At 58.1% G+C, this 27,479-nt stretch overlaps 2 protein-coding genes across 8 annotated transcripts in view; one reads left to right on the top strand and one right to left on the bottom strand.

Annotated features, from left to right (window-relative positions):
• MYO7B (myosin VIIB) overlaps positions 1-21,089 on the top strand; it is a 93,127-nt gene extending 72,038 nt beyond the window's left edge. For both annotated transcript variants that reach the window (XM_021076153.1, XM_021076154.1), the window contains 23 exons: positions 596-717; positions 1,609-1,735; positions 3,498-3,617; positions 4,665-4,838; positions 5,481-5,708; positions 7,398-7,565; positions 10,927-11,044; positions 11,139-11,265; positions 12,271-12,437; positions 13,417-13,598; positions 14,427-14,557; positions 14,781-14,938; positions 15,124-15,277; positions 15,725-15,880; positions 16,793-16,898; positions 17,698-17,811; positions 18,045-18,132; positions 18,568-18,674; positions 19,170-19,355; positions 19,588-19,704; positions 19,895-19,978; positions 20,172-20,291; positions 20,722-21,089. In XM_021076153.1, coding sequence (XP_020931812.1) covers positions 596-717; positions 1,609-1,735; positions 3,498-3,617; positions 4,665-4,838; positions 5,481-5,708; positions 7,398-7,565; positions 10,927-11,044; positions 11,139-11,265; positions 12,271-12,437; positions 13,417-13,598; positions 14,427-14,557; positions 14,781-14,938; positions 15,124-15,277; positions 15,725-15,880; positions 16,793-16,898; positions 17,698-17,811; positions 18,045-18,132; positions 18,568-18,674; positions 19,170-19,355; positions 19,588-19,704; positions 19,895-19,978; positions 20,172-20,291; positions 20,722-20,820 — 3,153 coding nt within the window. In that variant the 3' untranslated portion in view covers positions 20,821-21,089. The remainder of the gene's footprint in view (positions 1-595; positions 718-1,608; positions 1,736-3,497; positions 3,618-4,664; positions 4,839-5,480; positions 5,709-7,397; positions 7,566-10,926; positions 11,045-11,138; positions 11,266-12,270; positions 12,438-13,416; positions 13,599-14,426; positions 14,558-14,780; positions 14,939-15,123; positions 15,278-15,724; positions 15,881-16,792; positions 16,899-17,697; positions 17,812-18,044; positions 18,133-18,567; positions 18,675-19,169; positions 19,356-19,587; positions 19,705-19,894; positions 19,979-20,171; positions 20,292-20,721) is intronic.
• Positions 21,647-27,479, bottom strand: part of LIMS2 (LIM zinc finger domain containing 2) — a 36,873-nt gene continuing 31,040 nt past the window's right edge. For 5 of the 6 annotated variants that reach the window (XM_021076158.1, XM_021076156.1, XM_021076157.1 and 2 more), the window contains 6 exons: positions 25,782-25,931; positions 25,019-25,169; positions 23,869-23,961; positions 23,236-23,284; positions 23,009-23,084; positions 21,647-22,408 (listed from right to left, as the gene is read on the bottom strand). In XM_021076158.1, the coding sequence (XP_020931817.1) occupies positions 22,261-22,408; positions 23,009-23,084; positions 23,236-23,284; positions 23,869-23,961; positions 25,019-25,169; positions 25,782-25,931 (667 nt within the window). In that variant the 3' untranslated portion in view covers positions 21,647-22,260. Of the gene's footprint in view, positions 22,409-23,008; positions 23,285-23,868; positions 23,962-25,018; positions 25,170-25,781; positions 25,932-27,479 lie in introns of all 6 variants that reach the window. The other variant, XM_021076155.1, reaches the window with a different exon arrangement.

Below are 27,479 nucleotides of genomic sequence, written 5' to 3'. Positions count from 1 at the left end.
CATATGCCACTGGTGGTGCCCTAAAAAGACCAAAAAAAAAAAAAAAGGAGTTTCTGTTGTGGCAGAGCAGAAACGAATCCGACTAGGAACCATGAGGTTGTGGGTTCCATCCCTAGACTCGCCCAGTGGGTTAAGGATCCGGTGTTGCCGTGAGCTGCAGTGTAGGTCGCAGCCAAGGCTCGATCCTGCATTGCTGTGGCTGTGGTGTAGGCCAGCAGCTGTTGCTGTGATTGGAGCCCTAGCCTGGGAACCTCCATATGCCTCGGTTGTGGCCCTAAGAAGCACAAAAAAAAAAAAAAAAAAAAAAAAAAAAAAAGGATTTCAGCAGTTAACGAACCCAGATAGCATGAGGACATCGGTTCAATTCCTGGCCTTGCTCAGTGGGTTAAGGATCTGGCATTGCCATGAGCTGTGGTGTAGTTTGCAGACATGGCTCGGATCCAGCGTTGCTATGGCGTAGGCCAGTGGCTACAGCTCCTATTGGATCCCTAGCCTGGGAACCTCTATATGCCATGAGTGCGGCCCTAAAAAGGAAAAAAAACGGGGGGGAGGGGGAGGATCAGGGCTGTCCTGACTGCTGCCTCTGTGTTTCAAGGTGGCCAGCCAGCTGAACATTGGAGAAGAGGCGTCTGATGGTCCCCTCTCAGAACGACCCATGTCCAATCTGGAGAAGGTGCAGTTCATCGTGGGCTTCGCCATCCTGCGGCCCAGTCTCAGGTCAGTCCCCACCTCACCCTATTCAGGATACCAGTCCCCTCACTGGCTCTCAGGAGCTGAGGAGTTGAGGGGTTCTCCCATGAGGTCTCCACTTTTCTCCCTGCAGGGGGTGAGGGGGGCTACATTCAGGGTAACAGTGGAGACCTCTAGGCAGAGGGGAAAGGTTTGGAATAATTGTGGGGTTGGAATTCCCATTGTGGCTCAGCAGTTAATGAACCTGATTAGCATCCATGAGGATGAGGGTTTGATCCTTGGCCTTGCTCAGTGGATTGAGGATCCAGCATTGCCGTGAGCTGTGGTGTAGGTTGCAGACTCAGCTCAGATCCGAGGTTGCTATGGCTATGGTGTAAGCCAGCAGCTGCAGCTCTGATTCAACCCATAGCCCAGGAACTTCCATATGCTGCAGGTGCAGCCTTAAGAAGCAAAAAAAAAGAATAAATTGTGGGCTTAAGGAAAGGAGCCAATCAGTATGGGCTGGCCTAATAGAGGGAAGGCTTTGGCTGGAGACCCCTGGACCCTCACTGCATCCGTGCCCCACAGCTGGAGGGCCAAGGTCTTGAGGGCAGAGTTGGTGAGGGAGGGAGCAAAGGCCCAGGGGACCAAGATGACTGACAGTAAGGAGGAGGGGCTAAGGCCTTGGTGAGACAGGAGTGGGGGCACAGAGCCCTGGGAAGACACTGGAGGGAGCACAGTCCAGAAGGATGAAGGGTCTACACTGGGCCTGGATGTGAGGCCAATGTGCACAATTGGAGGTGAGGAGGCTGGAGGTTCCCTGCAAACATGGCCCCAGCAGGGTGCAAGAGGAGCTGTGTGCTGCCCCTGCACTCCTGTCTCCTCCTCTCCCCCAGAGCCAACCCCTGGCCTGGCCCCCCAGCATTCTGTGTCTTTCAGGGATGAGATTTACTGCCAGATCTGCAAGCAGCTGTCTGAGAACTACAAAAAGAGCAGCTTGGCCCGGGGCTGGATCCTGCTTAGCCTGTGCCTGGGCTGCTTCCCGCCCTCCGAGAGGCTCATGAAGGTGGGGAGGGCTGGGGGTAGGGGATGAAGGCAGGGGTGACATGAGTGGGCCCAGGGTTCTGGAGCAGATCTAAAAATCCCAGCCCATGGCGGGGTTCACCTGCTTCTGCAGGCCAGGATGAGCGGCATCCTGGGCTTGTCTGGGCCTGCTTCTTGTCTATAAGAGAGAATGCTTCTTCTGGCCCCTAATCAGGATCTGCAGGATCATCTCCCCTGGGCTCCGTCACCAGGAGACAGTGAGGTGGTAGGCGAAATGGGCATTGAGAAGGCAAGGGTATTCCAAGTGTGGGCACCCACTAGAGACTGACTACAGCATCTCTGTTGTGGCCTTAGAACTAATGAGAGAGGTGGTCCAAGTATTAGAGCCCCCAGGCTTCATTACTGATGCCTTTTGGTTGTGATTATAAAAGTATTATGCGGAGTTCCTGTCATGGCTCAGTGGTTAGCAAACCCAACTAGCATACATGAGGACACGGGTTCGATATCTGGCCACACTCAGTGGGTGAAGGATCCAGCATTGTCACCGCTGTGTCATGAGTTTGATCCCTGGCCTGGGAACTTCCACATGCCATGGGTGCAGCCAAAAAAAATAGACCGAAAGAAAAAGATTTGAAAATTTTTCAAAACATCTTGTCAAATGTATTTTGAAAATCAGCTTTTCTGAAGTTTTCACTTATCTCCATAAGTGTATTCTCATGTCAGAAACTTTTCCCAAATAGCAGTACTCATGCCATCTCTGAGAGCTATCCCAGAGCGAATTTTACTCATTGACGGACATTTAGGATCATCTTCCCTTTGCCCATCACCATCAATACCACCATGATTAGAAGCTATATATCTGCCTTTATGATAGGTTGGAATTGTTAGGTCAAAGAGTCCACGCATTTTAGGGAGTTCCCGTTGTGGCTCAGTGGAAACAAATCTAATATCCATGATGACAAAAGTTTGATTCCTGGCCTCTCTCAGTGGGTAAATGATCCAGCATTGCCTTGAGCTGTGGTGTAGATTGAAGATGCAGCTCAGATCTGGTGTTGCTGTGGTGACTGCAGCTCCAATGCAACCCCTATCCTGGGAATTCATACGCCCGTGGGCATGGCCCTAAAAAGAAAAAGAAAAAAAAAAAACACACACACATTATAAAACTATGCACTATTTAGGAGTTCCTGCTGTGGCTCGGGGTAAGAACCCAACTAGTATCCATGAGGATGCGGGTTCAATCCCTGGCCTCACTCAGTGGGGTAAGGATCTGGCATTGCCGCAAGCTGCCTTGTAGGTCACAGATGCCGCTCGGATCTGGTGTTGCTGTGGCTGTGGCGCAGGCCTGCAGCTGCAGCTCTGATTGGACCCCTAGCCTGGGAATTTCCATATGCTGCAGGTATGGCCCTAAAAAGAAAAAAGAAAAAAGAAACTATCTATTATTTAAAACATATTGACAAATGGCTCCTCAGAAATGTGCCAATTTATATTCCTTCTTATAGTGTGAGAGCCCCATGTCTGTGCACCTTTGCCCACACTGTTATCATTTTTATTTTCATTTAAATTTTTTTCCAGTTTTACTGATACAGAGTTGACATATTGTCCAAGCATCAGGTGTATAGTGTAGTGATTTTACATAGGTGTATATTGCAAAATGATTACCAGGAAAGGTAACATACCTATCACCTCACATAGTTACAGTTAGTCTTAAAGTTTCTAGGATCTGGACAGTAAGTAGAAAGTGGCCTCCATTCTAAGTGTCTTCCCTTCCCTTCCTTGCCCACCAGTATCTGCTGAACTTCATTGGTCAAGGGCCAGCCAGCTACGGGCCCTTCTGTGCTGAGCGCCTGAAACGCACCTGTGTCAACGGGGTGCGCATGGAGCCCCCCTCCTGGCTGGAGCTGCAGGTAGGAGCCCACAAGAGCATGAGTATGGGACAAGGCCAGGCCCCAGGGCTCCTCTAGAATAGCTCATGAGGTGCTTTTGTCCTGCCATCAGGAAGTGTGTGCTCTGGGCCCCCCAACCCCACGTGGTGCCTTGTGTGCCAGCATCCCTTGAGCCCCACGTGGGATCCTGGCCCAGGCTTCAAAAATGCCATCCCCACATCTAAATCCACATTCCTTTAGGGCCCTGCTAGCTGAAGGGGACAAGAAGTCCACTTGGGGACATTTGCATTTCATAGTCACCCAAGGTTGTCCTCATTGGTGTCATTGTCGTTTGTGTCACCCATGAATTCCTCAGGAAAGGTCCTTCGGAAGCAGGCAGGGTTGAGGGGACACCCCTGTCCCCCACTATACCTGCAGCTCCTGGAAGGCACCCACCCCTGCTCCATGGTGCCCTATGCCAGGGTGACCTCCCGCCACACTCACTCCCATCCTTGCCCTGTCACCCAAGTTCACAGGACCTCTCTCTCTTCCACATTATCTACCTGCTCTGCCCATGTACCTTGGAGTTGCACATGAACTTGCAGCAGCTGTGTGGCCGAGCTCACACCCTGCCATACACAGAAGAACAGTAGCTTCCTTGGATCCCAAAACGTTCCGGAATACAAGATGTGGCCATTTCCAAGAGCTTTTGACTTTCTGTGGTTCTGAGACACTTGGCCTAAGCTCTCATGTTAAAACGAGGCCTTCCACTTGCAAGTCACACCCCAGGGGGGTGGAAGGCGGGCAGGGAGTACCTCCACAGCACCGTGGGCAACACGCCTCTTGCCCCCTGATAGTCTGTCAGCTCAGCAACCCTCTCTTGGCCAGGACTGTGTTAACTCCCTGCAGAACCAGGCAGGGCCTCAGAAGGCCCAACACTCGGAACCCATGGGGATGGGCCTGCAGGGCCACCAGGCTGGGAAGAGGGTGGTGGGCTGGCCTTCCGGCCCAGGGCTCCAGGAGCTCCAGCGCGGGCAGCTGAGCCCAGGGGCTTCCTGGGCAGAGGACCTAAGTCTTTGTCTACCCCAGGCGGTCAAATCCAAGAAGCACATCCCCATCCATGTCACCTTGGCGACGGGCGAGAGCCTGACCATTATGGTGGACTCAGCCTCCACGTCTAGGGAAGTCTGCCTGCACATCGCCCACAAACAGGGCCTCAGCGACTGCCTGGGCTTTTCTCTGCAGGTTGCCGTGTATGACAAGGTACTGGCCAGGGGTCCCATCCACTGCCCACCTTCTTCATACATGCAGGCCAGCGCCAACCCTTGCACCATGCTAGCCTAGCTGCCGCTTGCCTTTCTGGCTGCTAAGAAAATACAAACTCCCTCTCATAGACGTGCCTCCTAACTAGGCAGCCTGTCCTCCTGCCTCAGCACTCACACACTTAGTCCAGTAGCTGTACCTCGACCCCAAACAGTGCTACATGCTCACCTGGCAGGCCTGTTACCATACCTGAGCAGCTCACATCCTGCTTCACTCCCCCATGCGGGGAGCTCAGATTCCCATGCAGCAATGGGAGGGGGGTGTCACACAATCACTGCCTCACCTGAACCCCACATTGTTGTCCCCCCGGATGCCCAGGACCCCTGCCCCGACTAGGCCCAGATAAGCTCATGACAACCAACTAATCAAGGTGTTCCAACATGTTAAGAGGGCCTTCCTGTGGGAGGGGGGCCCCCCCACTGGCAGGGGTTATTGCCAGGCCACACCCCTTGGGGAGGAGCCCTGAGGTTGTCCAGGCAGCTCTTGTTGTCTGGTCTGCCAGTGTGTGCCAAGGGCAGGTGTCCCCATGGGGCCTGGAGCACAGCAGCTGTTCACTCCTGCCGCCGCAATTTCCACCCTCAGTTCTGGTCCCTGGGCAGCGGGCGCGACCATGTGATGGATGCTGTGGCCCAATGTGAGCAGCTGGCCCGGGAGAGGGGGGAGACCGAGCGCCAGTCGCCTTGGCGCCTCTACTTCCGGAAGGAGTTCTTCACCCCGTGGCACAACTCCCAAGAGGACCCAGTCAGCACCCAGCTCATTTATCGCCAAATCCTCCACGGGGTCTGGTCCAGCGAGTACAGCTTCGAGAAGGTGAGAGGACCCCAACCATCAGGACCCTGAAGACCCATGCATCAGACAGCCTTAGGAAGAGTCCTGCTCCAGAGCAGGCGCTTCGGGGGACAGAACAAGGCCATCTGGGCTGCGGCCACCAGAGATGTGCTTCTGGGAGCCCAGGGAAAGGAGTGGACCAGGGATCCTCCCTGGTGCAGGTCCCTGGGCCCCCCTGGGCCCCTCTGGGCTCCTGCAGCAGGTGGGGAAGGCCTCCAGTCAGCCCCACACCCACCTGGCCTCACCACAGCAGCTGCTTAGGGGCAGCAGGGCCTGGGGTCAAGAACGCGGCCTTGGAACCCCACCACTTGAGTTTGGGTCCCACCTGTGCCTCTTCCTGACAATGTGACCTTTGAAAGTTAAGTTACCTCTCTGAGGCTCTGACCTAATCTGGAAAGTTCAGGGAGTCACCAGAGCTCTCTATATGGTGGTAAACTTGAGGGACGGGAGCTTGGGCACCTCAATTCCTGGGGAAGCACTGCCCCTGTTCAGCAGGTGCAGAACTCCCTAGGCCTGAACTTGGGGAATGCTGCTCTGGGGATCAGAGGTAGCAGCAGCAGTACCAGAGGCCTGCCTGGAATAGGCAGTGGCAGGGAGAGGTGGGGGCAGGGGACCCAGAGGGCAGGCAGCTAGGTGGCTGGGCAAGGTTTTGGTATCCTGGAAAGAACAAGACTGCTTGGCCCCTGTGGGGCTCCTGGAGCAAGGACCTTTCTCTGTGCTGGGCCATGCTGGTGACTTACAAAGCCTTCTCCCCAGAGGAGTTCTTGCAGAAGCCCTGCTGGGGTGGCCTTTGATCACCCTTTCCCAGGGAGGACAGGAGAGAGAGGGTAAAGGCCTTGCCCACACTTACTCCACTCAGAAAGCAGTTCTGGGAACTTCCCTTAGTGGCCCAGCTGGTTAAGAACCTGACATAGTGTACATGAGGATGCGGGGTTTTTTTGTTTGTTTGTTTGTTTGTTTGTTTGTGTCTTTTTTTGCTATTTCTTGGGCTGCTCCCGCGGCACATGGAGGTTCCCAGGCTAGGGGTCGAATCGGAGCTGTAGCCTCCGGCCTATGCCAGAGCCACAGCAACACGGGATCCGAGCCGCGTCTGCAACCTACACCACAGCTCACAGCAATGCCGGATCCTTAACCCGCTGAGCAAGGGCAGGGACCGAACCCACAACCTCATGGTTCCTAGTCAGATTTGTTAACCACTGCGCCACGACGGGAACTCCCTGAGGATGCGGGTTTGATTCCTAGCCTTGCTCAGCAGGTTAAGGATCTGGCATTGCTGTGAGCTGTGGTGTAGGTCACAGACTTGGCTCAGACCCCAGGTTGCTATGGCTGTGGTGTAGGCCAGCAGCTGTGGCTCCGATTCAGTCCCTAGCCTGGGAACTTCCATATGCCACAGATGCAGCCCTAAAAAGAAAAGAAAGCCAAGTTGGGGTTCCACCCAGGCCTCAAAGTTCCACCCAGGCCCCTCATTCTCAGGCAGAGGGCTGCAGGGCTCAGGCAAGGCTGCTGGGAGGTTGGGCACAGCCCGAGTCCGGGCCTGGTCAGGGCACATGGTGGTTCTGCCATGTCGAGGAAGGGTGGCTGGTAGCCTCTGCTGTGCTGGGGTGAGAACAGCCTGGGGGAGGGGGTTTTCACACATTCCCCCACCCCCTGTGTATCCCCTGGGCTGTGCAGGAGGAAGAGCTTGTAGCGTTTCTGGCTCAGCACTGCTATGTGCATCTTGGTGCCTCGGCGCGGAGTGAGGCCATCCAGGAGCTGCTGCCCAGCTGCATCCCCTCCAAGCTGTACAGGACCAAGACCCCAGAGAAGTGGGCCAGCCTGGTCACCGCCGTCCACACCAAGGTCAGCCTCCACAGAGCCTGTGCCCTTGGGCTATGCATTTCTTTTGGGGGTGACAGGGGCACTGGGTGTGTGGAGGTTGTGGAGTCCCTCTCACCGGGGAGGGAGGCTAACTTGCCAGTTAGTGTAGCCCTGTCTGTTCAGGGTGAAACAGTGTCACACCAGTTCCAGTCCCTGTTTTGGTCTCTCCTGCAGTGTCAGGCTGGGCCCTGGCCTTTTGGCATAAGAGGGCATTCCCATTGCTGTCCATGAGCGAAACCTTGCCTCAGCACCAGACTACCCCTCTGAGGCTCCATCCTGGCCTCAGGTCCTCATTGTCCCCTTGCTGGCCTCTACATGTGGGCGCCAAGTGAGGATGGCTCCTGGAGGCTCACAGCCTCCTCCCCATGCCCTGCCCACACCTTCCAACACGTGTTCCCAGGATCACCCACACCAGCAGAGGTTTCCGCTGCTCCTTGAACTTCCACCCCAAGAGGGGACAGCAAAGACAACCATCAGACTCAGTCCCCCTGCCTCTCTTCCCTTCCCCACAAGGTTGTCCCAAACCTGCCCCTCTGTTAGAGCCTCCTTCCTCCTAGGGCTTTGCCCTGAGGGTGCAGAGGCATCTGTGGGCCTGTTGCAGCTGCTGCAGGAGAGCTGTGCATGGGAGGGGCTGGTTACTGAGGACAAAAACCCTCTGGTAAATGCCTCCCCTGCTTCAGTTATCCCTGTGGCACTGGGGGCCAAGAAAGAACAGGACAGGCAGTGGGAAATAAGAAGGCAACGTGATGCCTGTTTGTCAGGGGTTGATAAGCCCCAGAGGAGTGGTTCAGGCAGCAAGGGCCATCCAAGTTCAGAGAAGGGCAGGAAGGCTGACCAAGCGACATACTCTCCATTCTGTCCATGCAAAAGGAGGTGCTTGAAGTGGACAAGGGTCCTATGTGCCTGCATGGGGGAAACGCAGCTTGTCCTGTCCTGCTCTTAGGGAGTTACATCACACAGCCCTCAGAAGAGGCTTAGAGAAGTTCCGCAGGAGAGAGAGTTCCCGTTGTAGCTCAGCAGAAATGAACCCGACTAGCATCCATGAGGATGCAGGTTCAATCCCTGGCCTCACTCAGTGGGTTAAGGATATGGCATTGCCATGAGCTGTGGTACAGGTTGCAGACCCGGCTCAGATCCCAAGTTGCTATGACTGTGACGTAGGCTGGCAGCTACAGCTCTGACTGGAAACTTCCATATGTGTGGCCCTAAAAAGGCACAAAAAAAAAAAAAAAAAAAAAAAAAAAAAAGTTCTGTAGGAGCGAAGCCTGGTTGTTTACCCCAATTTCCCCAAACAAGCTTGACCACGAGACAGTTGCTAGCGTCCCTTAGGAATAATCCTTGGATAGGAATTTGGGGAAGCAAATTCTGTTGGTTGTTTTTAGTGTTTCTCAGCCCAAGCAGATGTGTTTACAGGGGAGAGACCAAGGACTTTTTAGGGCTAGTATGAGATGGAAAGGAACCAGAGGCACACATGACTCTAGATAAGTGAGAAGTGGCTTCATGATTTGGGAACGGGGAGTTGGGGTGAGGGTAGAGAATTAGGAAATTTACCCCACCACTTTTTTCTAAAGTGAATATAGTTCACGGATCTTTTTTTTTTTTTTTTCTCATCAAACACCTAAAACTTGTACATTGCCAAATCAATCAGAAAATGCAAACAAACATTGGAGTTCCTGCTGCGGCACAGTGGGTCAGCTCAGGTCACTGCAGAGGTGCAAGTTCGATCCCTGGCCCAGCAGAATGGATTAAAAGATCTGGCATTGCCACAGCTACGACGCAGCTTGCAGCTGTGGCACAGATTCAATGTGTGGCCAGGGAACTTCCATATGCTGCAGGTGCAGCTATAAAAAAGAAAAAGAAAATACAGACGAATACAAAGAAAAAAGGGAAATCACAATAATATCACATCAAGAGCTCATCACTTTTAACTATGTGATACATATCCTAGACTGCTTTATTCACATGTACACAACTGAGATATGCATATGATTGGAGCCAGAGAAATATGCCTTTTTAAAAAATAGAAAAAGAATCATCCTTAGACAACTTTCACCCCAATTCTTCCCCTTACTGAATAGTTTGAGGCCCTGTTTCCATCCTATTAAGTACTGACCTGTTTTTAAGGGCTGCAGAGTGCTGTATTTGTGGGTTATAATTTACTTCACTGCTTTCTATTGATGAATGTTAATATCCTTCTCCGTTTTTTACTGTTAAAACAAGATGGAGTGTCTGCTATGGCTCAGCAGGTTAAGAATCCGACGTAATATCTGTGAGGATGCCAGTTCGTTCCCAGGCCTCGCTCAGCAGGTTAAGGATCTGGTGTTGCCACAAGCTGCAGTGTAGGTCACAGATGCAGCTTGGATCCAGCTGTGGTGTAGGCTGGCAGCTGCAGCTCCGATTCCACTGACCCCTAGCCCAGTAACTTCCATATAACTGCAGGTGCAGCCTTAAAAAAAAAGAAAGAAAGAAAAACAACAACAAGGTGAACCTAGTTGTAAATACAGTTTTATACACTTGATGGCTGTTTCGTCAGGATCAATTTCTAGAAAAGGGACTTCAGAGTGTGTGAATGAATGTTCTAAAATCTTTACCACAGTGCTGCAAGGTAACAAATTGTATCAATTTACATCCCCCAACCCCCCCAGTCCAGTATATGAATGTTACCCAACCACCTTTTAAAGTAGGAGCAGGAGAAATAACATTTTGTTCAACAAACTCTAACAGGAAAGCTCAGCCATGAGCACAGAGCAGTGGAGATGGGAGGTAAACGCGGAAGGAAGAGGGAGGAAGACAAGACGCAACTAGGGTGGAGGCAGGGGGGTGGGGTGGTGTTTGAAGTGAAGGTGCCTGAGCCTCACAAATGTGCAGAGGGAGGGCTCCAAAGAGGGGCAGAGCTGGGCCCCCGAAGCACACAGACACACACACTACAGCAGGCCTCAGGCATAGAGCAGGGTGCAGCCCCACGATGCTTGTGCTGGTGAGAGCCAGCTGGGAGCCCACAAACAGCCATAGATGGAAGCGCACTGACAGGTGCCCGCAGGCACCCGCACGTGCCCTTCACTGTCTTCCAGGCTGATGCAGTGAGTAGCAACCTGGCCCTACAGCCCCAGTGCTAAAGCATCAGGTGCTCTGATGTTAAAGAGGGGGATGCCTTCCTCCCTTCTCAAAACCACCAGTGAGGGGTCCTCCCCAGCCCACCAGAGCCCCCCACCCAGCCCTCGCCCGCACTGGCCTGGCTTTAGGCAGAGGCTTCCTGGAATAATCCAGTAAATAAGCACCCAGGGCACTAGGTGAGCAGGGGAATGACGAGTGATGGAGTTAACATATCCTGTCCTCCACGCAGGCACCGTATACCCAGAAGCGGGCCACACCACTGTCCGTACAAGAGCAGGTGGTGGACACCGCCTGCCTGCAGTGGCCACTGCTCTTCTCCCGTCTCTTTGAAGTCACCACACTCTCAGGTAATGGTGTCTGATGGGAGTGAGAGGGTGTGGGCGCCCCACCCCATCCTGGGAGGGCCAGCCCAGGCTTCACACCCAGGTCTCCTTCATCCAGGCCCCCGACTGCCCAAGACTCATCTGATCCTGGCTGTTAACTGGAAGGGGCTGTACTTCCTGGACCAGAAGGAGAAAATGCTCCTAGAGCTCTCTTTCCTAGAGATCATGAGTCTGATCACCAACAGGTAGGTGCCCTGAGGGAAGGTGCCCCAAAATCTCAGTCCTTGGTGCTCCGGGAGAGACAGGGAGAGGAGGAGGCACTTAGTCCCTGGGAGCCAGGCTGGTTCACACAGTTCCCACATGCAGCAACCTGGAGCCAGCACTGCCCCATTAGGCACCATGTCTCTACATCACCTGTTGCCCTCTCAAGCTTCTCTTTAGACCCCAGCACCCCTGGAAAGAGGCATGTAACTTGCAGCCTTGGAGATGTACGTTCATGTACAGGCTCCTTCCCTTCTCATGGGCGGGAACTGCTCACAGGGAACCATCTGGAGAGGGAACAAGGGACGGGGCTATGCGTGTAGGGCACAGAGCAACCCTGTGCAGCCTTGCACCCTGGGTGGGGCCCTCCATGGTTCTCATCTACAGAGAAGTTCTCCATGCCCTTTGGGAAGGCCTGCCTGTGACATGCCAGAGCCCCCCTTGGTTAAAGCATACCCCAATGTGGCACGACCCCTGTGATCACATCAGAATGTACAGGGCACATGTAGCCACCTCTTACTGAGGCTGACCATGCTGGCCACTGTCCTCTATGCCAGTAAGGCCCACAGCTTCCCCCCCTGCCCTGAGTCTGCAGGTGAATACACTGAGGCATGCAAAGGCTCCACCAAGCTCACCCAGGCTGGTGCCCCATCTCAGCACCACCATTCTGGGCAGTGCCCCCATGGTGGCCCTGCACACTGGCCACCACATTGCCTGCCCAGAGCTGACCCCACAAGCCAGGGCTTGGCACTCCCACTGCCTTTAAAGTCCGTGGCACCCTGAGCTCTGGCTCACCTGCCTGCACACAGAGCAGGGCCCAGGGCTGAGGCAGACCCTCCCTCAGCCCCTGTCCCTGCCATGGCTCTGGACAAGCCTCTGGGTTTCCTCATCTGTAACTCAGGAGGGTCACCCGTCTGAGGCTGTCGAGGGGCTGACGCAGGGGGAGGGTGGAGGAGGACCCTGTTCATGCTGCACCCTCTTCCCCTCAGGGAGGCCCGAGGTGGGCAGAGGCTGGTGCTCTCCACACTGCACGAAGAGGAATACGAGTTCCAGTCCCCCAGCAGCGTGGCCATTGCTGAGCTGGTGGCCCTGTTTCTGGAGGGCTTGAAGGAGAGGTCCGTTTTCACCATGGCTCTGCAGGACAGGAAGGCCACAGGTGCCTGGCCAGGCGGGGAGGGGGCCTGGTGAAGGGTGGCTCATGGGCCAGTGGGAGGGCCGCTTGCTTGTGTGGAGTCCCAGTGCTCACATGGTAGGCAGGGCACATGGACTTGAGCAGAGAGAGCCCCAAATCCCTTGGGGGGGCAGCTGCAGGACTTCTGCAAAATGAGGGGATGCAGGGTGACCAAAGTGAAGTTCATAGAGGGCTGTGCTACTGCCAGAAGTGAAGGAAGGGCCAGCACCCTCCCTCTGCAGAGGGCAAACAGCCCAGGCCACCAGCCCGGGTCTTGCACACCATCCCCACAGCCACCCTGTTGTCCCAGTTTGCAGACAAAGCCTAGAGGCTCAGAGAAGGGATACAGCTTGGGGGTGGGGAGGGGGCGAGCCCTGGCAGACAATTTTTCAGCCACGGCTTCCCGGGTGCCCCTGGAAATCAGGCTCCAGAGGTAGGGGTTTGGGGATGGGGCTGAGCATAGGGTCTCAGCTGCAGTAAGGAGCAGAGTGTCAGCCCCACAGTGGCATCGCTGTTGCCCGTTCTAGCCTTACAACTGCCACGGAAGGGAGGGAGTGTTTTCTCCATTTTGCAGTGGAGGAAACAGACTCAGAGAGGTCCCCTAAACCCTGAGCAGGCGTGGTGACTGCCAGCTGGTATTATGCCCCCTCTGTCCATTCGCCTCCTGCCTCACAGGCCATGTCGTGGTCAGGCCTCTGAGCAGGTCTCCCAGCTCTGCCCACCCCAGGCTCTGTGCCTGTCCAGCCCCCTCCTGTGGCACCCAAGTGCCTGAGCTTGGGGAGTCCCAGCCCCACTCACACTCAGGGTAGCCTTGGGCCCACGGCTCTGCATCTCAGTCTCCCCACCCATCCCAAGAGACAGCCCCCAGAATGCCAGCTTGGCCTCTGGCCTCTGCTGAGCCCTTGGTAAGTGGCGGCTTCTCTGCCCCTGTGTGTGTATGTGTCTGTGTGACCCTGATTTGTAGATGACGTCACTTTCCTGCCCTTCAAGAAGGGGGACTTACTGATCCTGACAAAGAAGCAGGGGCTGCTGGCTTCTGAGGACTGGACCCTGGCCCAGAATGACAGGACAGGCAAGACGGGGCTGGTGCCCACAGCCTGCCTCTATGCCATCCCAACAGTCACCAAGCCCTCGGCACAGCTGCTGGTAACTCACATGCTCACCCGCCTTCAGCCAGGCACCATGGGCACCGGGGCAAGTGGCTGAGAAGCCTGGCCTGGGGTCCTAGCTCAGGGGCCTGGGCCCCACCTCACGGAGAGCCTGGGCATTACATCAGCTCTGCCAACCCCATCATCCCTCTGGGTCAACAGAGGGACCCAGATAGATGATGAGGCCTGGCACAGCACTTGGCACTTAATAGGTACACCATCAATGGACCTGCCTTTTATCCCTCTCACCAGGGAGTTCCCTGGGAATGACCCCATCCTTGCTTCAGCATCATTTAAATACTGATCTAAGGGGCCTCGAGTCTCTCTTCCCCTGACAACCATCCCAGCCCAGGCCCCAAGACCTGCCCTGCAGGGAGACACGACAGACAAGCAAGCCCTCCAACATGCATATATCAAGTGCCAGCTGTGTGTCCTGCGCCTGCAGCACAGGACAGAACACAGCAGTATCCCTGCCCTCAAAGAGCACTTGGATAAATGACAGCTTGATGTCAAGTGTGCCAAGTGCCACCGAGAAACAGCACTGTTGTTATGGGAGCAAATCAGAAGGTGGGCTTGCCCTGTCCAGGAAGGTGTCCCTGGGGGATTGACGTTTGTGCCCAGGCCTGAAGGAGATGGGGGTGCCAGGCTGGCAGGGCCAGGTAAGAGATGTCCCTGAGGAGAGGTGCCTGGTCCTGGGTCACACAGCAGGCAGCACATGTGGGGTGGCCCCCTCCCAGGTCTCTGAGGCAACCGGGTTTGGTGGAGCCCATGGGTGGGGCCTTGTGGGCGGGGCCTCTTGGACACCCACAGGCCCCTGCCCCTACAGAGCTTGCTCGCCATGTCACCTGAGAAGCGGAAGGTAGCAGCCCAGGAGGGGAGGTTGGCAGAGCCACCGCCAGAGGAGCAGCCTGAGGAGAAGCTGCACACCCTGGAGGAATTCTCCTACGAGTTTTTTAGGTACGCGCCCAGCCCACCTCCACGCCCCACCCCAACCAGTCCCTGGGTGCTCCATGGAGGCTGGGAGGCCATGAAGGCAGGTGCAGTGCCCACCTGGCCTTCTGGGGCAGGGAGGGAACCTGCACAGAGACCATCCCCAGAGCCCGGGGCCATCTCCCCACTGTGTGCACATGGCAGGCAATGGGGAGAGGACAGGCATAAGGAAGGCCTCCTTCCCTGATAGGGCCCCAGAGAAGGAGACACTCAGCAGAGCCATGCTCCCCATGGCCCGAACCCGGGGCCACCTGTGGGCCCACTCACCTGAGCCGCTGCGGCAGCCCCTGCTCAAGCGCGTCCATGCCAATGTTGAGCTGCGAGATGTCGCCTGTCAGATCTTCATCGATATCCTTTCCGTGCCAGCCCGCCCCAGCCCCATGCCCTGCCTGTCTGTGGGCACAGTCCCCTCAGCCGCCCGGGTCCCACAGAACATAGGGTGGAGGGCTGGTCCTGGGTCAGCGTGGGGCCTGGGTCAGGGATCAGGTCAGGGACCCACCACCCCACCAGCACGTTCTCCTTGACGGCTGCACCCATCCTCAGGTACATGGGCGACTACCCTTCTCGACAGGCCTGGACCTCCCTGGAGCTCACCGACCAGATCTTCTCGTTGGCGCTCCAGGATGCAGCCCTGCAGGATGAGGTCTACTGCCAGATCCTGAAGCAGCTGACGCACAATACCAAGAGGTCTGTAGAGGGATGGGGCCCCTCCACTCTCGCTCCAGCCCCCCAAGGCGTTCCCATTGTTCAGAGGGGGAGGCAGGCCCTCGAAGTAACAGTGGAAGGGTTGGAACGTAGAGTGTCCTACTGACTTCCCGGGCTGGTCCGAGCAGTTGAGGGGAAACAGACTTGCCCAGGGCCCCGCCTCTGCTACCCTCACTCCTTTGTCACCTGGGCAGGCCCTGGTCTCTCTAAACCTTCGTGTCTTCCTCCACAAAATGGCCTTGATAGAACCCCCTCCCCTTCTCATGGGCGGGAAGGCCTTGGTGGCATTGGGCAGCAGGGCAGTGGCCTCCTTGCCCAGGGCCTCAGGGGACCTCAGCTGACATGATAAATCTGAAAAATCCCATCAGGCTGGCTGGCCCGGGCCTCCAGGGGGGCCCCTCCTGGGCTAAGCAGCACTGCCATCCCCAGGTACAGCGAGGAGCGGGGCTGGCAGCTGCTATGGCTCTGCACCGGCCTCTTCCCGCCCAGCAAGGCGCTGCTGCCCCACGCCCAGAAGTTCATAGACACTCGGAGAAGGAAGGTGCTAGCCCCCGACTGTAGCTGCCGGATCCAGCGGGTACTGAGGTGAGCCTGCCAACTCCTAGGCTCACAGGAATGTTGGCCTGGGGTTGCCGAGGCCCCCTACTGGCCCTCCAGGAGCTTGTGGTCCAGCGGGGACATGCACCACTCAGCCAGACTCTGCTTCCTCCCCAGAAGCTGGCATCAGTTTGGGGAAGCAGGGCCTCCCCAGCAGCCAGGGAGGAAGATGGAAAGTGAGGCCCACAAGGGTTTTGGGGAGGCCTGGGTGGTCAGTGAATGTTTCTGCCTATGATCTCCCCCTACCCTCACAGCTGCCTGACTAGGGCAGAGAGGGAACTGCTTAGAGGCCAGAGGGTGACCTCGATGGCCCAAGCCACCCATGTCCCCACCTAGCCCAGCCCAAAGTGGTTGAGCTCAGACATGTGCCTGCCTGCCTGTCCTGCCAGCTTTTCCCTGCCTCTGCATGCCCTCCCCACCATTCCCCACCCTCCGCAATGGTTGGCCCAGCCTGGTCCCCTATGGCTGTGGGACAGGGTAGGTGGCCTGTGAGCAGCAATGACAGTGAGTGACAGCCTGGGTCATGGTGGGAAAGGTGGGTCCCACCCCCCGCCCAATGTCCAGCTGTGTGAGAAGGAATTCAGCCCACCCTGCCTGCTGGCACCCCACCCAGGAGCCCTGGCCAGCCTGGGTCCCCTCCCCATGGTGTACTGGCCTCTTGACCTCAGAACCTCGAGACACCTGGGAGATGAGGCTGGGCTGGTCTTGGCCACCTCCTCTGGGCCATGTGCTAAGCACCCTGGGCAGGGCAACCCCCCACCCTCGGCAGCCTGCCCTCCCCGGTGGTCTCCAGGAGTTTTGTTTGGTACCTGGTGCATAGCTCAGCATAAGGGCTGGCGTCTGGCACTGGGCCTGGGTCGGGTGGCAGGTGTCACATGCAGTGTGCACCGTCTGCTCCAGAATGGGGCCCCGGAAGCAGCCCCCACACCACGTGGAAGTGGAGGCCGTGGAGCAGAACATCTTCCGAATCTGCCACAAGATCTACCTGCCCAACAACACAGACGAGGTGAGCCCCGGACCCAGGAACTCAGGGCCTGCAGCCCAGAGCAAGTTCCCTCCCCATGGGCCACCCGAGGCCAGCCAGATGCCACCTGCCACCGCTGTTTTGACCTAGAGCGGAGAGTCTCACCTTCATTGCTCTCCTAGCCCTGCCCTGTCTCCCCTGAAACTTCCGCCTCGCCCTCATTGGTGCCCAGCAAACACGAACTAGTGCCAGGGGCAGGGCTGGCCTCAGGAAGCTATAGTGCAGTGGGGACATCCCAAAGGTTTGGCAGGCATAGGAGAGAAAAGGCCAGAAGGCTGGGCAACAAGGCTGAGTCCCAGGGCCTGGGGGACCCTTCAGGCTTCTGACTCAGCCCTGAAGCACAGCGACCAGAGCCTGCCATCAAATGTGCCTGTGGATGGAGCCTGGCTGGCTGCTGGGGATGGTAGAGGGGACAGGTGGCAGGCAGGAGAGCACCAGGACCCAGCTGTGACAAAGTGGCAGCAGCAGCTCAAGGGTACCTCCCCAAGCAGACCGTGACCTCATCGGATCTAGAGATAGCAGAGCCCTTAATGGAAAGCACCCATGGTCTGGCTGCAGGCTCTCAGAACAAGTTCAAAAGGCTGGGGGCCTCATGGGACCCCCCATGACAACAAGGCCTGGGACGCAAAAACACATGCATCTGGCCAGTTTCCTAGAGGGGATCTCTTGCCCTTCTCAGGCCAGGACATCCCCAGCCACAGCCAGCAGCAGTGCCAGGCTACTGAGGGTCATCCTGGGCTGAATTGTGTCTTGAGATGGTCTGTGATGCCCCTCTGCTCAGATGCTGGAGGTGGGCACCAACGCCCGGGTGCGAGATGTCTGTGAGAGCGTTGCCACCCGGCTGCAGCTTGCCTCCTGGGAGGGTTGCAGCCTCTTCATCAAGATCTCAGACAAGGTGGGTGGCCCAGCAGGTCAGGGGCCAGGAGAGAGGGTGGGGGTGGTGAGGGGTGGGGGGTGCTTCCACTTGTGCCAAGCCAGGCCCCTTGTGGCACACAGGCTGTGGGGACGAAGGCGGGTGGAGTCAGAGCCCACGGCAGCCCAACTTGTCCCGGGGCAGTGCAGCACCTGGCCTCCCTCCCTGGCTACCTCCCACCTCAATGCCTCCCTGTTCCTCCTCTCCTGCCCCAGGTCATCAGCCAGAAGGAGGGAGACTTCTTCTTTGACTCTTTGCGACAAGTGTCTGACTGGGTGAAGAAGAACAAGCCTCAGAAAGAAGGTGAGGGGAGGGCTCTGTGGGGCAGGCGGGGCCAGGAAGGAGGGGTGCTTCTGGGATTTGAAGGAGAGTGGGTTGGAAGACCCCCTGGAACCTCCTGCATGGCCAATGCCCATTCATTCATTCATTCATGTTCCCTGGGTCATGGCCTTGGGATAGGCCTAGATCACATGGCAGGACGGCGGGGTGATGCAGGGCGTATAGGGGTGGAGGGAGTGCAGGCAGCCTGACCCCACAGAGAGGTCCAGGAACACTCCTGGAGAAGGTGGCCTGTCCACTCATCTTAAAGGATGAAGAAGAGCTGGGGGTCTGGGAGGAAGAGGTGAGGAGGCTTTCCTACAGGGGAGACTGTGGTAGCAAACACAGCAGTAAGGGTACAGGGGCCTCGGAGCTTGCTGGGCCAGAGACAGGCATGGTGCTAACTGCTGCCCCTCCCAGGGGCCCGGGTGACACTCCCCTACCAGGTGTACTTCATGCGGAAACTGTGGCTCAACGTGGCCCCGGGGAAAGATGTGAATGCGGACACCATACTCCATTACCATCAGGTACCCAGGCAGCCCCTGCTGGTGGGCGCTAGGTCCACCCTCACCCCATCCCACACCTGCCCTGAGAGTGGAGGAGGCAGCATGGCTACCTTGCCCTGGGGCCCCCACCTCCAACCCGGGGCCTCATGGTGAGCTGGCTGAGCCCCTGAGAGTTCTGGGGCTGGGAGTAGAGGGACAGAAGCATCTGGGGTCAGTGGCCTAACAGCACGTGCAACACCCCTGCAGGGGAGGGGAAGGGAAGGGGAAGAAAGAGGGGAGGGGGAGGGTCCCACAACCCCTGGAGCACTGGCCTTGCCCTGAAGGGGCAAAGCAGGCAGCCTCCACAGAAGATGGGCCCCCACTCAGTCATCTTCCCGCTTCTGGAAACCTTACCCTCAGGACCTTAGCTTCATGGGCTCAGTCTCTGGGATGGGGGTGGCCTACCACCTGAGCGTGAGGTGGGGGTGGGCAGGGTATGGGACAGCAGCCTAAGGCCCCAGCATGTCCTTCACCCAGGAGCTGCCCAAGTACCTGCGCGGGTTCCACAAGTGTTCGCAAGAGGATGCCATCCACCTGGCAGGCCTCATCTACAAGGCCCAGTTTGCTGATGACCGATCCCAGCTAGCCAGTATCCCCAAGATCCTGAGGGAGCTCGTGCCCGAGAACTTCACACGCCTGATGTCCTCAGAGGAGTGGAAAAAGGTTCTTGGCAAGGGCTGGGGAGGGGGCCCTGGGCTGCTGCCCCGACAGAGACCCCCCCCCCAGGTGGGCCATGGTGGGCGGACGGGGTCTGCTGTAGCTCCCCGCCCCACGCCGCCCATGGCCTTGGGCACCAGCCGCTGCTGCTCTGGGCTGGGACCTCGGAGCCTCCCATGGAGGGCTTGGTGGGGCACTGGCCTCCACTCAGGCCCTCACTGGCCCTCGCCTCCCCCAGAACATCCTCCTGGCCTATGACAAGCACAGGGACAAGACAGTGGAGGAGGCCAAGGTGGCCTTCCTGAAGTGGATCTGCCGGTGGCCCACATTCGGGTCTGCCTTCTTCGAGGTGAAGGTAGGCCACCCCAGGCCCAGCTGTCCTGGCCGAGCTGGACCTACCAGCTCTGGCCCCAAACACACGACCCGGGCAGGGCCAGCGGCCAGGTCTGGGGAGCACGTGTGCCCGTGTGTGCGTGCATGTGTCTCGGGAAGGTGCCCACGTGGCCTCCCAGGCCAGGCTGTGATCGCTGTGACCCCCTTCCCAGCAAACTTCGGAGCCCTCCTACCCGGACATCGTCCTCATCGCCATCAATCGGCACGGAGTCCTGCTCATCCACCCCAAGACCAAGGTAGCAGCAGGGCGAGGGCGGGGCTGGGGAGGCTGCTGGGGTCCTGGTGCCCCTCACAGGTGGGGAGGCCCTCCGGCCTCCCCACACGTGGCCCATATCTGCAGGACTGCGGGCAGCAGCTCAGACTTGGGGACCCTGAACACCTGGGGTTTCAGCTGGCTCCCACCCACCCCCCAATTCACTGTGCCCCCAGGACCTACTCACCACCTACCCCTTCACCAAGATCGCCAGCTGGAGCAGCGGCAGCACCTACTTCCACATGGTGCTGGGGAGTCTGGGCCGGGGCAGCCGCCTGCTGTGTGAGACCTCACTGGTGAGCCCCAGGCCTGGGGACCTGCTGGGGGTGCTGGGTCCCTACCTGCAGCCCAGACGCAAAGGACCCAGAGCTTCCGATACTGGGTTTCCCCCACCCTGACCTCCCACAGTAGCTGGGCGAGTTGCTCACTAGGAGGGCCCGGCCCCCCGTGCCCAGCAAAGGTTAGGCCAGGCTGGGTCAGCAGAGGAAGGGCTGGGCATGTCACCTAGGCATGGCGGCCAGGCCTGGCAGCAGGGCCCCTGTGGTCCTGGGCCACTCTGGGATGGGAAGGGGACTCGGGGCCCAGCCGCAGGAACCCTGCTTCTCTCTTCACTGCCCTGCTCAGTGTGTCACTGAGGCGGAAGTTGCCCCCCTCCCTAAGCCTTGGTCCAAGCCCCACTTAACTGAACCACTCAGATCCTGACCCCGCCCTTCCCCCCCGATGCAGGGCTACAAGATGGACGACCTGCTGACCTCATATGTGCAGACATTGATGAGTGCTGTGAACAAGCAGCGGGGCTCCAGGGCCCCCCCAGCCAACCCATAGCAGCAGGGGCTCTCTTGTCCACTCAGCCACCCTCCCCAATCGGGGGGTCCTAGTGACACTTCCCTAGGGCCCTCCACTCGGCCCAGGGCCTGCCCTCTGCAGGCAGCCTTACATGTCGCTCTCTCCCCAGAACACCACTCCTCAACACCCCTGGGCACCTGGGGGGCCTCCCCCAGGTGCTGTGAGGGCCAAAGGAGGGAGCCCAGGACAGGCCTCCAGGCCAGCGGGTGGATGGCAGAGAGGATGTTCAATAAAAGTCCACGCAGCAATGGGGAGTGTGTCGGTGGGGAGCAGGTCCGGGAGACAGTGGGCAGCAAAGGGTTCTTTCCAGAAAAATCAAATTCACTCGTCCAGGGACATGGGTGGCAGCTCCATTCTCGGGAAATGACTCTCTTCCCTCTTTCCTTCTACCCGCCTTTTCGCTTCTCAGACTTGGGGCAGTGCTTCCTATGGGGCCCTCCACACACCTTTACTCCTTCCCTGAAGGGCACTGGGACCCAGGCTGCTGCCAGGAGGGTCTGCTGGAGGCAGCTGCTGCCCAGACAGAGGGCACAGCTGGAGGCAGGCCTTGGAGGCCAAGGTTCACCCCACAGCCCTGTTGGAGCCTGTCCCCTGACTCCACCACCAGGCCTGCCTTCAAGGATGGAGGGCTTCTGCCAGCCTTGTGTCCAGGCCCAGGTGGCAGACTGGCGCTGGAACACCTGTCCTGCCCAGGGAGTAAGTGTTCAACGAGCCTGAGGCAGCATGTCCACAGCAGCCGCCCCCTCACCTCCTTCCCCCTCTACCTACCCCCCCACCATGCCACAAACCACACAGGCCTCGGGGGTCGTGTAAAGAAGCCTTCATTCATTGTGCAAGTGTGAGTCGGATGCCAGGTCCCGTGCTGTCCTCTCTGGAGAGCAGGAATGTACCCCCACAGAGCCCACCACCTCCTGGCCCCAGGCTGCATGGGGAGAGTGAGCACGTGCCCTGGCAGTAGGTTGAGCGCGTGGTCGTGGGACAGACAAGCTGCCCGGGTGGCTGCCTGGCTGGGTGCCACACCCATGCCACGTGCACATGTGGGGCCCCCTCCAGGGGGGAGGCTGGCTAAGCTGCCACAGAGAATATGAGCCATGAAGCCACCCATCGGGATGGAACAGGTCAGGACAGGCTGGGCTAGGTAACCCCGGCCCCAGTTTGCTTCTTGGGTTGGAGCTGTGGATGCAGACCTTGTCGCAGGCTCACCACATCCAGTGCCCTAACCCGGGGCTGCAAGAAGGAGGGAGAGGAAGGATGCCTGGGTAGGAGGTGGGAGTGAGGGACCAGAAGGAGGAGGAGGGATGCTGAGCAGAGAGACGGGGAGAGGGGAGATGAAGAGGCTACATATACAGGATGCTGGTGGGGAGCAAAGCCGCCCGCAGAAGCGTTGCTGTCTGGAGCAGGACATGGGCAGGTGGCCTCTCAGGCAGAGTGGAGGCCTGAGGACTTGGGCTGTGCCCTGCGGGCCACCAGCTCCGACAGCTTCTTCAGCCGCTTCTTCAGCTCCAGCGGGAACTTCTCATAGCACCTCTTACACACGGGCTTCATGTCGAACTCCACAAACTTGTTCCTAGGGATGGGGGGCCATGGTCAGGAGAGCTGGGGTTTCCTCTGATCCCAGTACCCAGCTCACTGCCTCCCCGCCAATGGGCCAGGCCCTATGGATGACCTTCTGACCAGAGGTCATGGTAGACAAGGAGATGGGCCTCCAGGCCTCCCTTCTGGCCTAGAGACTTCTCCTGAATGCTGACACCCAGAACCTTCCATGGCTCCCTGGTGTCCTTGAAAACCAGGCTGCACCTCATGGCTCCAGCTGTCCTGCCCCCCTCAGCCTCCTAGATGAGGTCTGGCTCCTTTGCTCTGAGTGTGCTGTTCCCTGAGCTGGAGTGCCCTGCTCTCCCCAGAGCCTAGCGTCTTCTGGGTGCTGGAAAGTTGTGTGACTTCCTCTTACTGTGCCTGGGGGATCTGCCTCCTCAGGGCTGGGACTGAGCCTGCACCCACTGCATCCCCAAAGCCTGATCACAGCTGGCATTCAGGAAGGCCCCATGAAGGGAAGAGCCCATGGAAAGCCAGCCTCCAACCTGAGCCCCAGCCCAGTCTCCAGGAGAAGGGATGGGACTCTGTGCATGCCTCACCTCTCACCCCACCCCCCCATGCCAGCACCACTTACTTCAGGGTGAGCCGGCTGTTGCAGGTGGAACAGGAGAAGCAGTTCACACACCAGGCCTTGTTGAGGGCTGATACCACTGTGGGAGCAGAGGCAGGCTGAGCAGGCCCCTCCCAGCCCAGCCACGTGCCCAGCTGTACACAGTGAGGGTGAGCTGGGCATGCAGCTGTGGGACCTATAGCCCAGACATAGGGGGCCAGGGGAGGGCCAAGGGGACAGAGGGGCCTTACCATCACCCTCGATCACGTGGCTACAGTTGTAGCAGACGTCCCCAAAGAGCTGTGGACAGAGTAGGTGTTAAACACACTGCAGGCATGGGTGTACCCCGGGGCCAGGGCCAAGGGCGTGGCCCCCCCACTCCACCCAAAGGGCAGCTCTCCCCATCGGCCTGGGCCTCCTGGGCCCCTCCTGCCAGGACACAGCTTCAGAACTGAATCACCCCCCTTGGGAAGACGGCAAATTGGCCTTGCTGCCCCTCAGGCCCCTTTGCTCCCACCAGTGTCCTGAGAAGTGTGGCCAGAGTAGTAACCCTGTCTGCTGGATCAGAGCAGTGGAGCGGCTTTGCCAGGCATGGTGGGAGGAAGGCAGATGGTGGCATATGTCACCCCAGGACTCCACACTTGTCATCTCATTCAGTCCTCAGAGCAGGCCTGAGCCCCAAGGCACATTTCTCAAAAGGGGACCCTGAGGCTAGGAGGGCTGCCCAGGTCCTGAGACCCTGAGCTCACAGGGCTGGCCTCAGCACCCACCACATGGTCTCCCGAGGGCTGCCCCCCATCCTCTCCTGCCACTCCCAGGGCAGGCTTCCTAGCCTGCCTTCCTGTGGGCTCCCCATGGCCCCTCCAACCTGCCCCAGGCCATACCTGGTTGTAGTGGGTCTCACAGTAGGCCAGGCCTTTCTTCTCGTAGTGTCGGTGCCCCAGGAATGGCTTCTCACACTTGGCACAGACAAAATGCTGGGAGGAGAGGGAGCGGGTAGCATCAGGGCTGGGGTGACCTCCCCCCAGAGACAGCCAGGAGGAGGAGGCTTCAGCAGGCTCACAGGAGGGCTGTGGGGCCAACACCTCCATGGACTGCCCCTGGTCAGCAGACCCCACTCCTTTCTTGATTTCTGGGGACACAGGGCCTGCTCCCCAGCTCAGCACCCTCAGCCCTGGTGTCAGGTGCTGGCGAGGTACCTGTGGCATGGAAGGCACCTCTGTTCCTAGCACAGCACTGCCTGGGAGGGCTCCTCCTGTCTGCCTCCCTTGGACACTTCTACAAGGCCAGGGTTCCTGGACATGTCTTTCCATTCACAGAGGCTCAGTGTGTGACTTCACCCTCCCCCCGGGGGCTGGGGTCCAGGGGCTGCATCAAGGACCCAAGGCAGAAACTGTGGGACACAGAGCTGGCCCGGTCACGGGACTGCACACCTCCCTTCCAGGCAGTGTCCGTAAGGCCATCAGAGCCCCAGCATAGGGGTGACTGCTCCAGATGACCCAGGTGTGGACACATCTGAGCACTTCACCTGCAGGGGGCCCCAGCTCCCGTGTCTACGGGGGGCTATACGCAGGATCCGAGATGCATCTGTGACCTATGCTGCAGCTTGTGGCAACACCAGATCCTTAACCCACTGAGTGAGACCAGGGATCAAACCCACATCCTCGTGGATACTAGTCAGGTTCTTAACCCACTGAGCCACAGCCAAATTCCATCAACCACAATCCCACAGGGCCCCCTGGGCAAACATTCCCAAGGTGCCCTCATGACTTTGGAATCCTCTAGAAGGCCAGGAGGGGAAGGGAGGAAGGGGATATGCCTGCCCGGCCACGGTCTGTGGGCTCAGGTCTCCTGGGTCCCATGGACAGGCTTGCCCCTGGCCAGGTGCAAGGAGGGGCAGCATCCAAGAGGAAGGTCCTGCTGGGAGTCGGTCACATGGCCTGAGGTGGGAGTGTGGAGGGGTTGCGGAGCCAGACTTCAGCAGTGAATGTGAGCCAGGGCCTCCCACCTGCTGGCCGGGCCAGCCTTGCTCACCTCCACGTGCCACTGCTTCCCTAATGCGTTGACCACACGGCCCTCGATGGGCCGGCGGCAGGCCCCACAGATAGGCACACCCATCTTGTCATGGCACGGCAAGCAGTAGAGCTCGCCCTTCAGCTCCCGGGCTTCTGCAGTCAGCTCCTTCCTGGAAGACAGCGTGGGGCCCCCAGGTAGCATCCCTGTCCTTCTGAGGACTGTCATGTGGGCACACAGCTGAGTACACCACAACCACAGCGATGCTGGATCCTTAACCCACTGAGCAAGGCCAGGAATAAAATCCACATCCTCATGGATACTAGTCGGGTTCTTAACCCAATGAGCCATGACGGGAACTCCTCATTTTGGCTTTTTGGGGACTTCCCGTGCCCCAGACAGGCCCTGGGGCACAGGATTCCCACACAGCCCCTGCAAAAAGCAGCCTGTGCTCTCCAGCCCCAGCCCATCCTATCTGTCCTCTCTGGTCCCCTCCACAACACCAGTTCCAACCCCTCCTCTCCACTCTTGCTTTCCATGCCTCTGATCCCCTTCACGAAGCTTCACCCAGGGCCTGCCCCCCAAGCCTCAAGTCCTTCCTGAACGCACCCCAGAGAGAGGAGCTTCCTGCAGCGGTGCCCTTCTGCCCCATTCTACCCGCCCCAGCACCTCCCGCTCTGCCACCTGGTCCTCCTCTCCTGCCCCATCACTGCCCAGGGCAGGCATCCCACCTCCACCTGGCTGTCCACCTGCTCAGGTGGCAGGACCCCGGTTGTGCACATACCCGCAGTGGGTGCAGTTGAAGTGATCCGGGTGGTAGGCGTCATTCCTGAACATGAGGGGCTGCTCATCGATGACCAGGTGGCACCGCTGACAGATGTACTTGCCCAGGCCCTTGGCCTTCTCGCGGTTGTGGCAAGGACGGCACAGATGCCTGCGGGAAGTGAGGCAGGTGTCAGGGGCAGACCCACTTCTCCTCTTCTTCCCCAGACAGCCTGGGCCACTGCCCTGGAGAAGACACCCCACCACCACCTCTGCCTGCAGCTTGAATAGCTGCCGGGAAGCCTCAGGGGCTCGGCTCAGCCCAGCGGTGCAGAAAAGCAAGTGAACAGTCCTGTGGCATGGAAGGTCACAGACACGCCCTCTAAAAGGGAGCCTCTGGGGAGTTCCCGTCGTGGCTCAGGGGTTAACGAATCCAACTGGGAACCATGAGGTTGCGGGTTCGATCCCTGGCCTTGCTCAGTGGGTTAAGGATCCCGCGTTGCTGTGAGCTGTGCTGCAGGCCAGAGGCTACAGCTCCGATTAGACCCCTAGCCTGAGAACCTCCATATGCTGTGGGAGCGGCCCTAGAAAAGACAAAAAATAAAATAAAATAAAATAAATAAAAGGGAGCCTCTGCATAGGACAAAGACTGGGAGGAAATAGCGGAAAATTGGTGCTGGCCAGCTTTGGACAGCAGGGCAAACATGGTACTTTTCTTCTTTACCCTTTTTCTGAGCTTAAGACATCTTGGGGACCAGAGCAGACATCTCATGGACATTTTTTGGAAAAAATTCACTTTCATTTTTAAATGCCTTTTAACATACAAGTAAGTGTAGAGTGACGGTCAGCCCCGAAAGCTCACAGCCGAGGGGATTGCTGGGCCCGCATGCCCGCTTCCTCGGGGGCCTGCCTGACAAAGGGGAGCCCGGACGTCTGCAGGCTCTCTGTCTCCAAAGACAAGCACAGCTGTGTCAGACAGAGGCCCCCCAAACCCAGGGACTGTCATTACAGAGTCTTTTTTGTAAAAGCCTTGGAGTAATTTCTGATGTTACTCCCTCCATTGGGCAACAGCTGCAGTCTCCACTGAGAGAGAAATCAACATGGTTTCTGTTTCCTTGGGTCTCAAAGGCGGCAGGAATTTAGACTCAGGGTCCCCGGGCAAAGACATACAAAGGCCCTAATCCACTGCTCCCCATCCTCCACCTGCCACCGAGTCTGTAAGCGCTATCAATGCATCCGGGGCCTTTCCAGGCCCCCAGCCCACTCTCACCAGCCGCCCAGCAACCTGATACCAGGTTCGGCCTCTTTCACAGGTGGGTCAGGGAGTCTCCTGAAGAGATGAACCCTCAGACTCAGCTCCCACTCCCACTCCTGCAAAGCAGATCCTGGATGCCGGAGCAACCAACTCAGCATCCATGCCCTTGACCACAACACCTGCCACCATATTTGGGTCTGGACTCTATGCTGGACCCACTGCTGGCCTTACATGTGTCACATCTCCCCAGGGGTGAAGGGCAAGGGCCTGAGCGAGCACCCAGCAGCCGCGTGCCAACCCCCAGCTATGCTCCTCTGGGCCTCGTGTGCCCCACACAGGGCAGCGGCTTGGCATGGGTCTTCTGATGCAGGAATGTGTAAATGATTGTGAAAGACAGGAGGGGAAAAATGGCACCCATTATCTCCCCCCCCCACCCCGCCAGGACAACATGGTTACTGAGACTGG

This window comes from Sus scrofa, chromosome 15 (assembly GCF_000003025.6).
Source record: "Sus scrofa isolate TJ Tabasco breed Duroc chromosome 15, Sscrofa11.1, whole genome shotgun sequence".
Taxonomy (NCBI): domain Eukaryota; kingdom Metazoa; phylum Chordata; class Mammalia; order Artiodactyla; family Suidae; genus Sus; species Sus scrofa.
Note: the sequence above shows the minus strand (reverse complement) of the source record. Positions and strands in the feature narration are given on the sequence as shown.